This window comes from Triticum dicoccoides, chromosome 7B (genome assembly GCF_002162155.2).
Source record: "Triticum dicoccoides isolate Atlit2015 ecotype Zavitan chromosome 7B, WEW_v2.0, whole genome shotgun sequence".
NCBI classification, from domain to species: domain Eukaryota; kingdom Viridiplantae; phylum Streptophyta; class Magnoliopsida; order Poales; family Poaceae; genus Triticum; species Triticum dicoccoides.
The window spans coordinates 9,432,635-9,445,993 of record NC_041393.1 but is presented as its reverse complement, the minus strand read 5'-3'; the positions used below and the strand labels follow the sequence as shown (position 1 = coordinate 9,445,993).

Sequence of the window (13,359 nt, the reverse complement as noted above, 5' to 3'; positions counted from 1 at the left end):
TTGTCCGACTCCTTTTCCTTATCTTTGGTTTGTTTCCCCTGGAACTGCCGGATCAAGAACTGACACTGTCGAGTGGTATGTTTCGGGTAAATGAGTTTACCCTCTTCATCTTTCTTTGTGTGAATGTGGCACGGCAAATCCAACACATCATTTCCATCTTGGTCTTTCACTTTTTGGGGGTTCCAAGGCCCTTTGGGCTTTCCCTTAAACTTTCCTTGAGTCACGGCCAAGGCTTCTCCAGGAGTAGCTGGCTCGGCTTTGCGCTTCTGCTTCCGACTGGAATTTCCTCCTCCGGTTTCATGGGCGACTGATTTGTGCTTGCCACTCCGGAGCCGATCCTCTTCTTCACCATTAGCATACTTGGTGGCAATCTCCATCATTCGACTCAGAGACATGTCTCCGGTTCGACCGAATTTCAGATTTAGCTCTCTGTACTTAACGCCTTCCTTGAAGGCACAAACTGCTTGGTGATCAGATATGTTCTCCACTGTGTGATGCAACGTGATCCATCTCTGGATGTAATCCCTCAAAGTTTCATTCGTCTTCTGCACGCAACATTGCAATTCTGTCAACCCTGCTGGTCTCTTGCAGGTACCTTCAAATGTTCTGACAAACACTCGGGAAAGATCCTCCCAAGTGTAAATGCTGCTGGGTGCTAACTGATTCAGCCATGCTCTGGACGAGCCCTCCAACATAAGAGGTAGGTGCTTCATGGCCACTTCATCATTGCCGCCGCCAATCTGTACAGCCACTCGGTAGTCCTCAAGCCAAGTATCATGCTTGGACTCGCCAGTGAACTTACTGACTCTAGTCGCCAACCTGAAGTTGGGAGGAATCACCGCGGCCCTGATGGCCCTACTGAAGCATTCTGGTCCTGAAACGTGTACTCTGCTGCTGGTGGGCACATCTCTGTCATGACCTTCTCGGTGAGCTCTGTTTCTGTCGACCAAACCTTGAACGAAAATGGATCTCGCATCAAAACCTGGTTCTCTAGGGTCGACTGGAATCCTTCGCCCAGCACTGTGAGGGCGTCTATCATCCTGCTGTCGAGGCACATATGTCCCACTCCTCGGGGAGGGGTGGGCACTCGACGTCGATCGTCACGATCGAGTCGGTGATCATATTGCTCACGGTTCCTGTACTGATCACGCCGGTCTCCACGTACCTCACGCCCCGAGGGTGATCTTGGGCTGTGAGCCGGCTGTATTGTATCTGCAACAACGGATTTGCTGTGGATACTATTCCGCGACTGTGATACAACTGAGTTTTGGTCTCCTGCTGCCCGGAGTAATGCCCTGATCTGCAACAAACCTCTGCCAGCCTCTAACTGGGAAGGTTGAATCGACTCTGCTATACGGGCCGCAGCTGCTAAATTCTGAATCGGAGTTTGATATACCTGAGTCAGAGGTGGGAAGAGCTGACGTCGACTGGATTCTGGAACCCATTGTTGCGCTCGCTCATCGAGTGCTCGCTGGAGGTTCTCCAGTCGAGTGCGCTTAGCCAGATTGGCCAAGCGCGCGTCCTCTAAGGCACGGGCCTCGGGGGTTTCTCCAACTATGGGAGTATGCAGCACATCCATGTTCCGGCGGCGAAGTTCTTCCCTCTACAGCGAAGTGAGGGGCTCGGGGAGGTACTCTTCATGGGCATGCGACGGATTGCCTCAGCCATCGCCTTCGTCGGTGCGGGGAAAGCCGGGAGGACTGCGTGGCCCATCGACCATCAGAACCTCCGCCGCTGGATCACTGCTGTCGCACTCGGATGCAGTCTCTGCGAAGCCAGTCGAATAGGCCGTAGAGAGATTCGTCAGTCTCGATCGCCGCGACTTGGGGGGTGGCCGACTGACGAGCCACCGCATGCCTCACCCACTGCTGAAGCCTCGATCGACCGGAGCGCTTGCGCCAGCAGGAAACAGAGAGGGAGTACAACACAGGGGCCGACTGATACTGGGTCGACGGCTGCCGCAGGAGGACGCCGAGACATACGCGCGAAAGTGCGTCGCCCCGCAGACAGGGAGCGCATAGACGTCGAGCGGAGCCTCCTGAAGCCAAGCGGAGTCATCGGTGATGAACATGAGCGCGCTGAGATGGATCTCGTGGCCCTCAACCAAAACTCCGCCTGAAACCATGATGAAGGGGATCGGGAAAAAATCACAACTTCTCCAACAAGTCGCTAAGACACCTGCCCCACGGTGGGCGCCAATTATCGTGGTTCTAAGTCTGACAGTAGAATAGGGGGGTAGGAATGTAGAGGCAAGATCTCAGCTATGGAGGACTTGTATACGCGACGTTTACGAGTTCAGGCCCTTCTCGGAGGAAGTAACAGCCCTACGTCTCGGAGCCCGGAGGAGGTCGACTGGATTATACGCGTGTGAGTTACAGGGGGTGCGAACCCTTGTCCCAGAGGAGGGGGTGGCTTATATAGAGTATGCCAGGACCCCAGCTCCCCTCCGTTACACAGGGTTCAATGTGCGTTAAGAAGGGGCGTTACAGGTAACGCCTGTATTAAACTGCTACAAATGATCATTAAGTCTGCAAATGAATGCCCGACCGTTGCTGCGCAGAGCGGCTTTAGGTCTTCTAATATGTTGAGTGGTTTGATGGTCGAGTGACCTGGGCAAGAGAGGTCTCCGAGTGATTGACAGGTCGAGTGGACTTCACTTGACATCTTTGCTGAACTTCTGCTGTTGATTCTTGAACTTCTTAGTTCTTAGGACAAGAACTCTGGGTAGGACGTATAGGTCAGGCCTGTTACCCTACCCTAGGTCTGTGTCCACATCAGACCCCGCTGCCACAGGAGGGTAGTACAAAAGATGTCATGCAAGTTCTTTTCCATAAGCACGTATGACTATATTCGGAATACATGCCTACATTACATTGATGAATTGGACCTAGTTCTGTGTCACCCTATGTTATGACTGTTACATGATGAACCGCATCCGGCATAATTATCCATCACCGATCCAATGCCTACGAGATTTCCATATACTGGTTTTCGCTTATTTACTTTCCCGTTGCTACTGTTACAATCACTACAAAACACCAAAAATATTACTTTTTCTTTCATTACTCTTTTATTACAATTACCACTACTATCATATTACTTTGCTCTTAAATACTTTGCTGCAGATATTAAGTTATCCAGGTGTGGTTGAATTGACAACTCAGCTGCTAATACTTGAGAATATTCTTGGGCTTCCCTTGTGTCGAATCAATAAATTTGGGTTGAATACTCTACCCTCGAAAGCTGTTGCGATCCCCTACACTTGTGGGTTATCAGGAGGCATGCTATCATCATAACAAATTTGCATATCAAAACTTGGGAGGATAAAAATATCATCTTCATTAGACATAGCATCCCCAAGCTTGGGACAAACATTAATTGCAGCAAATAAATTCTCAAACATGTCATTCTCATCAAACATAGCATCCCCAAGCTTGGGCCTTTTCATATCATAAGCATAATCACTCTCATCATTAATAGTATGGATAACACCAATAGTATATTAATTATCATCATAACAATGAGTAATAGGAGCAACATCATTTGGGAGGGATACTGATAACCCACAAGTATAGGGGATCACAACAGTTTTCGAGGGTAGAGTATTCAACCCAAATTTATTGATTCGACATAAGGGAGCCAAAGAATTTTCTCAAGTATTAGCAGTTGAGTTGTCAATTCAACCACACCTGGATAACTTAATATCTGCAGCAAAGTGTTTAGTAGCAAAGTAATATGATAGTAGTGGTAACGGTAGCAAAAGTAATGTTTTTGGGCTTTGCAGTGATTGTAACAATAGCAACGGAAAAGTAAATAAGCAAAGAACAATATAGGAAAAGCTCGTAGGCATTGGATCGGTGATGGAGAATTATGCCGGATGCGGATCATCATGTAACTGTCATAACATAGGGTGACACAGAACTAGCTCCTATTCATCAATGTAATGTAGGCATGTATTCCAAATATAGTCATACATGCTTATGGAAAAGAACTTGCATGACATCTTTTGTCCTACCCTCCCGTGGCAGCGGGGTCCTAATGGAAACTAAGGGATATTAAGGCCTCCTTTTAATAGAGTACCGGACCAAAGCATTAACACATAGTGAATACATGAACTCCTCAAACTATGGTCATCACCGGGAGTGGTCCTGATTATTGTCACTTCGGGGTTGCCAGATCATAACACATAGTAGGTGACTATAGACTTGCAAGATAGGATCAAGAACTCACATATATTCATGAAAACATAATAGGTTCAGATCTGAAATCATGGCACTCGGGCCCTAGTGACAAGCATTAAGCATAGCAAAGTCATAGCAACATCAACCTCAGAACATAGTGGATACTAGAGATCAAACCCTAACAAAACTAACTCGATTACATGATAGATCTCATCCAACCCATCACCGTCCAGCAAGCCTACAATGGAATTACTCACGCACGGCAGTGAGCATCATGAAATTGGTGATGGAGGATGGTTGATGATGACGACGGCGACGAATCCCCCTCTCCAGAGCCCCGAACGGACTCCAGATCGGCCCTCCCGAGAGGTTTTTGGGCTTGGCAGCTGCTCTGTATCGTAAAACGTGATGAATCCTTCTCTCTGATTTTTTTCTCCCCGAAAGTGAATATATGGAGTTGGAGTTGAGGTCGATGGAACGTCAGGGGGGCCACGAGGTAGGGAGGCGCCCCCACCCTCGTCGACAGGGTGTGGGCCCCCTGACGTGGATTTTTCTTCCAGTATTTTTTATATTTTCCAGAAAGATGTTCCGTGGAGTTTCAGGTCATTCCGAGAACTTTTGTTTTTGCAAATAAATAACACCATGGAAAGTCTGCTGAAAACAGCGTCAGTCCGGGTTAGTTCCATTCAAATCATGCAAGTTAGAGTCCAAAACAAGGGCAAAAGTGTTTGGAAAATTAGATACGACGGAGACGTATCAGATACCTTTTCACCTTTGCTTATTCGTCTTTTATTTTTGTTCTTCACATTATGTGTGGGTTTAATCCTCTTTTTGGAGCTCCTTATTTATGAGATTGGTTGAATAGAAGGCTCCTCCTCGTTACCTGATTCATCAAAAGAAATAATAGGAAGATATTGGGAAGTCTCTTCCCTTTCATTAGTATTCTCTTCATCTTCTATTTGTTTTTTTAATATAAAGAGAGATTCATCTCCAATTTCATTACTAGAAACCTGGATTCACTAGTATAATCGTGGAGTTGTTCCAAACATTTCAACCATTTTCGCGCACTGCAACATGATAGACTCACGAGGGCGCATGCGTCTTCTACAATCAGGAGACGGAGTCTCCTTGCCGGAAGCTCCTTCTCTTGTCAAGTGTCATACAAGGTCCCTACAGATCTCCTAGGGGCGCCGACTCCCTTCCGAGAATGGTGGGCCGCCTCCTATTGCCGCACGCCGGATGCACTGCAAAAAGGCGTTGTCCTCGTTCACGACGCAAACACCAGAATGACTTCATCTTCAACATCTAGCAACCCTCGATCTCTCGTCTGGTTTAGAATTTGTAACAATGCATCACACTCTTTAGCTGCGTATGTTCATGGTCTAGGGAGTGGCAGGTGGGAGACCTGATTAGGCCAATTCCCTGAGTTTGTACAAAACACTATAACTGGCGACTTAGCAAGATCGTCATCGTAATGGAATACATGGGTGTTCTGTTTCAAAAAAAGCACCAAGGGAATACTAATCTTCTTGCTGACAGGTTAGGGAAAATGGTCTTAGGGTCGGGCACCCCTATGTTCTTCTGCTCAAGTGAGCACACCACACCCTCCTCGTGTACGTGGCCCCATGCATTGCACCCGATGTATCTTTACACCCCTTCTATGAATGAAAAGATATATGAGCTTTGCATACCGTGAAAACCTCCTAGTATAATAGACTCTAGTTCATTTTACGAGGGCAGAGAATAAGGTTTAGTTTCGCAGCACAAATCATACCTAGTAATTTTACAGTGTCGTAATGTCCCACAAGTATAGGGGATCTATAGTAGTCCTTTCAATAAATTGGAGTGTCGAACCCAACGAGGAGCAGAAGGATTTGATAAGTAGTTTCCAGCAAAGTTTCAATGCAAGTGTTGTAAAATTAGTTTGTATAGGTAGTTTGATAGCAAAATAATTCGTAACAAGGTAACAAGTAATAACACAAGTAAATAGGTGCAGGAACTGGCCCAATCCTTAATTATACTAAGGACAAGCCGGAGGTGTTTTTTATAATCGCTAAAACGCTCTTGAGGACAAACAGGAATCTCGTCAAGTTAGTTTCATCATGATTCATTAGGTTATCATGCATTGATTCAATAAGTGTTCTGTGGGTGGACTAGAGCTAAGAGATTGTCGTAACTTGAACAAATACCGGATCGATCACTCGTAGCGACTAAATTGGTCGCCCATTTACCGGTAGGAAGATGTTTACTGGTTTTGGTTTTGGGAATGCTCTAGAAGGTTCCAACAAGGGTTTACCATTTTAGGAAGCTTCTAGAAAGTTATCGAAACTATTTTATCCTTTATATTTCTTATTTTGTTTTTTGTTTTCTATTTTCTACTATTTTTCTTTTTTTTCCTTTTGAAAAAATTCTCCGGGATTTCATTTTTTTGTTTGAAATATTTTTTTTGTGTTTCAATAAAATGTCCAGGAATTTAATTATTATTTTTCTTCATAAATTCAAAGAAATTCGGGTTTTCAGAAAATGTTCAAATTTCGAACAATGTTCCCTTTTCAATTTTGTTCATAAATTCTAAAAGTGTTCATGTTTATAAAAAATGTCTGGTACATACACATTATGTTCTCATTTTTCAAAAAAAATAGAATTTTCGAAATGCTCATGTTTTCAAATATGTTCATAGATTAAAAAATTGTTTGTGATTCTGAATTTTTTCACTTCTTTCAAGAAATTGTTTTCAAAAAGAATTATTTTTAAAATTTGTTCATAAATTCAATAGGTGATAGCATTTTTATTAAAAAAAATTAAAAACTTTCAAAAAAAATTGTTTTGTTTCCCATTTTCAAATTTTGTTCAAAATTTTAAAAAAATTCGCACTTTTCATACAATTTCAAATATTTGTCTGCATTTTTAAGAAAATGGTCGTGCTTTCAAACATTACTTGCCTTCTAGAAAATTGTTCACAACTTTTGAAGAAAAGTTTGAAACAACATTGTTCGTATATGCCAAGGAATTTAGTTCTGAATAGTTCGCATCAGGAGTTCAATCCCTGGTGGAGGCACCCACCTTTTTCGATTTGTACATCACGCGGTACTAGTACATGTCGTGCTCCCCAACCGGCCAGCCAAGTCGGGGTGCGTCGACACCCTATTTGTCGCAAAATTTGAAATGGGTCATACTGTTTTCTTTAGTCTAGTTTTTTATAGACTAGCACAAATACCCGTGCGTTGCAACGGGAGATAAAAAAACCTCACTTCACTAACCCAATGGCTCAAGACCTCCTCCTCTCCCCATGGCCCATCACCAGACATGACATCATCAAGAAACTCCTTGAAATCCTCCACACTACTACACGAGAAACAAAATAAATATTAGGAGCGCTGTCCAAAGATCCCCCATCTTTGGCTAATATAATAGAGAAAAGAGCAGAGTTTGTTGCACTTTGACTCAATTTTTTTGCTGGTGCATGTCGTCCTGAACACATTTGCTTTACTAACCCTCCTATAAACTTTTCGTAAACTTTGAACCGGATGTCGGTGTTACCGAAATGCCCGCTCCATTGAAGGCTCAACTTCAACCAGCTCCATTCTAGGAATAGAAGATTTGTAGTTTCCGACTCCTACTTTAACAAGATCATATATGTGGTGATCATAATTCCTTCCAAAAAAAAAAGTTTGTTGGGCCTCTACTTTAAGTGAGAACCATATAGTCCTACTGCAAACACATAAAAAGTAACGGTTGAAGTAACGCAGAATAATATTCTCTAGTTTAATATACAAAGGAAAAATGAAAAGATCATTGTAACAACCATGGAAAAGGTTTATAAGTTCTATATTGATGCTCACAAAGTCGCTATCTAGCTCAGAAAGTCATTTTACTTTTGAGAGCATCATCGATTTAATCTTTATTTTCTCAAATAGATAACAATTCCTTGTTTTCACTAACTACAGAATAGAAAATGTGAATAAAAGGCTGCAGTAAGATTTAAGGGAGAAGAACACCAGGGAAGTTTAACCCCCACTCTCAAATGGTCTGATGTTGTCGTTATTCTTGGCGTACTTCACGGAATGATCACACTTCAGGTGAAAAAGATCTGACAGCATGGAGTTCAAAACTGCGCTAGTCTTTGTACCATGGAGAATAAGCGTCTTCTTGCCATTCTCAACCTGGAATAGACATTAGAGCAACAGTCTTATGTGGGACCCAGGGAAAAGCACATTCATACTATTTCTAGTTTCTCGACATGGAAGGTTCGAAAGCAATCGTCTTTTCCAATAGCAACTAAATTAAGATTTACAGGTGGTTATTTGTACAAATCACGAACTCTGTGCCAGAAAATCTGGCCCTTTTGTGTGTGACTCGGTTTCTATAAAAAAATACAATGTTGCAACACACTACTGGAAGTAATATAATATGGGAAATTGCTGAAAGATGTTGCTATGTCAGTTTATATATGCTTGGCCAGTTTCACAAGACAACAACGCTGAGATACTACCTACAAAAATACCTATACTTTCTTGTGTCCATAACAATAATGACTTGATGCTAGACAGGGTTAGTGTTCTTCTGGCATTATAAACTGAAGGCGAAATTGTAACAGCTAAAGAAAGGGACCGAAGAAATGAGAAGCTTACAAGCTTGGGGGCGTGCTTGAGGAGCTCAAACGTGGCGAGCATGGTCATGGGAACCCTGATGCCACCATCTTGATCCTCCAGCAACCTAGGGATGAGGTCTCTGGCAAAGGGTTCATAACTCTAACCAAACTTGAAAAATCATGAATGGATGCCCGTGTTTGCTGCCAAACTTGAAAAATCAGATAGACCATGTAAGCATGATCTTGGCTCGGCTCTTGAGATCACATAGACCATGTTAGCATTAGGTAGAGTCAAGCTTACACGAAAAATGAAATAAGGTGACACATCATGCTCAATCAATTTTCTGATCTTCCACCCAATGAGATACAGCCTGCGTAGAAGTCAAATCAATAAATTCTACTATTGTTGTGAAGTCCAAAAATGAATCTCACATGTACGGAATAGCAAAACAACAGTGGGTAGCATACTACTCATCCATGATTGTCAATTCTTTTGACACAAGCAAAGTAGCATCAATATAATTAAAAACAAATGAACATGCACTCGATAAGCAAGAATGATAGAAAGGATGAAACATGCACCTCTAAAGATCAGTTGAAAAAAAAATACCCTGTTACTCATGATCACTGATTAAAATTGCAGGAGAAAGGATTTAGCGGCAGCCAAATTTTGCAGCGAAATTGTAGCCTAAGTCGGCGCAATCTACCACAATCTCCTGTGATTTTGTACTGCATGAAAATCTTAAAGTGATTGCGGACAAATCGATCTCATGATTATTATAATATCATAACACTTGGAACTTGCGAACACTTCAAAAATAAAAGAGAATGAAATCGTGGTGTGGACTGATTTCTTTTGGTAGTGCCTGTTGTAGATTTTTACTCGTTCTCACTGACATTTTTACTGGCAGTTCCACAAGGCAAGTCTATGCCTTCTTTCATAGCAATGAACTCTAGAACCTTGACCATCAAAGAGAAGATAAATTTTCATCAAATTTTCCAGGACTGTAATGAGAAGATAAGCATCCATAAAGTAATAAACAAACCAAATCTGAATGTACCTCATCAATGAAGGTGGCTGAAGTGTGGCCACGTAGCATAGATGTTGCACAGCCTCGAGGCTTGAGGAATCAGAGAAGTCAGAAGCCTGCTATGTATAATATGTAGGCACGTCTTCTTTTTACTTCATGAGCCTCTCATCTACTTTCCAGTAGTGATTTTTTGTAAGCACACTTATCTTATTACTTGAGAATACTCGCTCCTTTCCAGATTTCTTGAGAAAAGTGACCCCAGTGGTAATTCTGAAGTTGATGAGTGCGTTAGGATACTCAAAGCTGCAGCTAAAAGCTCGTGTTCAGATTCTATTGATGAACACAGTGGAGGAAGAACAAGAGGTACGTAATGAAGTTGCTGCTGAAAATAAATCAAGGAACCCCCAACTCGAAACGGAAGGCGGGTGCTGGGCCTCGCCGCCCTCTGCCATGGCGTGCAGGCAGCCGACTGACCGACGCCACCTTACACAACGCCTACCGGTCCCAATTGAGCGCCCGGTACTCCAGCCACAGCACCGCCGCGCGTCCAGCCTTCAGCGGCCGTGCGTGTTCCCCGGCGACCGTATCCGAGATCGAAGGGACCGGTGGAAGGTGTGGTGGCTGAGAGTTGGGATCGTGGGAACGGGTGGTGGAGGGGCCGCCAGTAGGTTGTGAGATCGGTGGGAGCAGCGATCTGGGCGGGCGAGGACGTGACCTAAACTCCATCGATCCCCTTTTACTTTGCTCCGAGGTGTACCAGTTGTAGACGAATTGTAAAAGACCTTCTTTTTAGAATCTGACGAATTGTAAAAGACCTGTGTGCCCTGTGCGTGCGGAGAACGTAGCGTGGGCCGGCCCAAAGCAGCGATGTGGAGGACAGACGTAAAAATTATTTGACAAACCCACGGAGGCAAAAAGGAACTCATTAGTACCACATCGGTTAATTCCAAAACGTAATCGTAAAAGCGTATTATGACTGGGCGGAAACGTATTGTGACGGTGAACCCGGAGACCCAATCCGTGCTTTATTATTAAAAAAAAATTAGGGAGAGATAAAAGTGGGTTATAGTTTTTTTTTATAGGCAAAGTGGGTTATACTTGAGATACTGGGCCGGCCCCGTGAGCAGTCGCTCGATCGGGAACGCTGCTGGCGATACATATCTTTCCCCTTGAAATACTCTGCCTTGGCGCCTGAACCAACAGCAGCTTTCGCTTCTCCTCGCCGGAGCGCCAAGAAACCAAGAACCCACCGCCTCTGCCCTCCAGCGGAGCCCGCGGCAGATGCAGCAGTTCCAGGACGGCCACCACGTGCGGCTGCGGAGCCGCGAGCGCGGCATGTACCTGCACGTCGACGAGGACGGGCATGGGGTCTCCCTCCACCACCGCCGGGCGTCGATGAACGCGGCTTGGGTGGTGCACTTGTACCACGGCCACGCGGAGTACGTGCTCCTCCACAGCGCCGCCTACGGTCGCTACCTCGCCGCCACGGACGCGCCGGCGCCGCTAGGCCACCGCGGGCTCCGCGTCGAGCTGCGGGACTACGCACAGCCGGAGGTGCAGGCCATCATGTGGAAGGCCGACGGGGTCGACTCTGGGAACGACGTCCTGCTCTGGCAGTTCACCGGCCGCTGCCTCCGCGCCAACGGGAGGTACCTCAGCTGGAACAATGGCGTCAGCGCCGAGGACATCGAGGACACCTACATCGTCAGCACGATGTTGCACTGGGTCGTGGAGCCCATCCCCGCCAGGGAGAGCATGCCTCCCCTTCCACGTCAGACGGGGGTGAGTCCGCCATGCCCGCTTCGTGATTCTTCCCGAATTTGCGCGAATTGGGTGGGCATGCGTCGGAATTTGACCGCAAAGATTTCAAATCGTGTTGATTTCATTGGCCTGCGAGCAATTCTTGGCTCTGTTCTTGGCGCTCCTTGGCTCTGTTTCAAGTTTCTTTGGCTTCTTGCGCCTCTGCATTCCCCGGCATCCTGATGATTCCTTGCGTCTCAACTGCAGTTTCCCTTCCCCAGAATACTGGACGCCCTGTTGCCGTCGCGGCTGATCGTGTACGTGCGGGCGGGGGCCGACGGGACCCGCATCAGCCACGGCGCGTTGGTGTTCAGGGGCAGGTCCGTGGTCCGTCTGAGGAACAAGCTGGTGCGCCGGCTGGACGTCTCCGACCTCGTCATGTGCGTCGAAGCGGGTACTTTCGGGCGGCTTACTCCACTGGTCGTCGACCTGCCCCGCAGCGTCCGGCACCTCCACACCGTCGTCTTCGCGTCCGGGACGCCAGGTGAGAGGCCCTCCTACTTCCTACTAATCTCCTTGGGTTTTATGTTAATGGAGTAGTCTGCTTGTGTTGGAAAACAGTGTACTGAAACAGCAGCTAATCTGCTTCAGTCAGGAGTTTAGGACTTGACAATTGTTTAAACTGCTGTCTTTGCATTGTGTGGCCGTTGGATTAATCTGTCTGTGTAGTCAGAAGCTTAGTTGGTTTTTACATATTCCCACTCTTGGAACTTGAAAACCCAAATAAGTTCAGTCATATCAGTTCAGCATCACATAGAAGATACTGATTTCTACTTATATGTAATTCAGCAGAAAAAATCAGGTCGTATCCCACAACACTATATGGAAAATAGTTTCTGCAGTTGCCTTCTTGATTTCGAAACTAGTAGTCTGAAAAACAGTTTTCTGAAACTTTGGGTGAAACTAGTCTGAACTGATGTAGGATTATTAAATATCAATAGAAGTTGTTGAACCAAATCAGTCAACAGGCACGACATTGTGCCTGTTGGATTTATGGACAGATGCTAGAAGGTTGCCTGAAGATAGATATTGTTTGGTTTTGAATTCAGACGATTCTGTTCTTCGATTTAATAATATGTGCCGCCAGTGGAAGACTTAGCAACCTGAAAACCCAAACCAACTACGTAGATTTTTCTAGGCATTCCATTGTTTCGAGTTTTTATACCTCAGCTTTCTTCTTGATCTTTTCATCATACTGTTAGCAGTGCCTGTGACATGATGTATGTCTAACTGCTTCGATATTTCTGATAATTCAGCCCACGCGGAGGTGCGGTACCCGGATGTCGATGCAGTGTAGAGAAAGACCAGAGCAGGACTCCTGACCGTCGCCGTCTCAATAATTTTTGCAGTGAGATAGGGGTTCGGCAAAACCCGGAAGTTGTTGTGTTTCTGCTAGCTAAACTTGGTCCCTTCTCCTGACAATGTAGGAAACCTATTTGCTGTTCTCATATTCAGATATATACTGCTTGGTCCCTTCTCCTGACAATGTAGGAAACCTATTTTGTGTTGGTCTCGCTGTTCTAAAATTCAGAAAAAGCTTGAACAATGATGCTCGTAATATTTGTGCTGCTATTCTGTTTCCAGCTGCTCCACCGACTGCCGAGGCGGAACACTAGTTGTACTTGCGCGGTAATAGTTTTGCAGTGAATGGAGGAATTGAGTTCAGATGTGCCGCTTAAAGCTTCAGTCCTATAGCAAAGAATGAATTTGTGTTTGGACAGAGAACTCTCAATGGTGGTTGTCGCTCATGGTTAGT

The 13,359-nt window shown here is 45.1% G+C and overlaps 1 protein-coding gene across 1 annotated transcript; it reads left to right on the top strand.

Moving 5' to 3' along the window:
• The first annotated feature begins 11,084 nt into the window (after positions 1-11,084).
• Positions 11,085-12,900, top strand: LOC119338505. The gene is made up of 3 exons (XM_037610827.1): positions 11,085-11,585; positions 11,811-12,087; positions 12,860-12,900. Exons 1-3 carry the CDS (start codon positions 11,085-11,087, stop codon positions 12,898-12,900), a joined length of 819 nt encoding a protein of 272 aa, XP_037466724.1.
• The last annotated feature ends 459 nt before the right edge of the window (positions 12,901-13,359 follow it).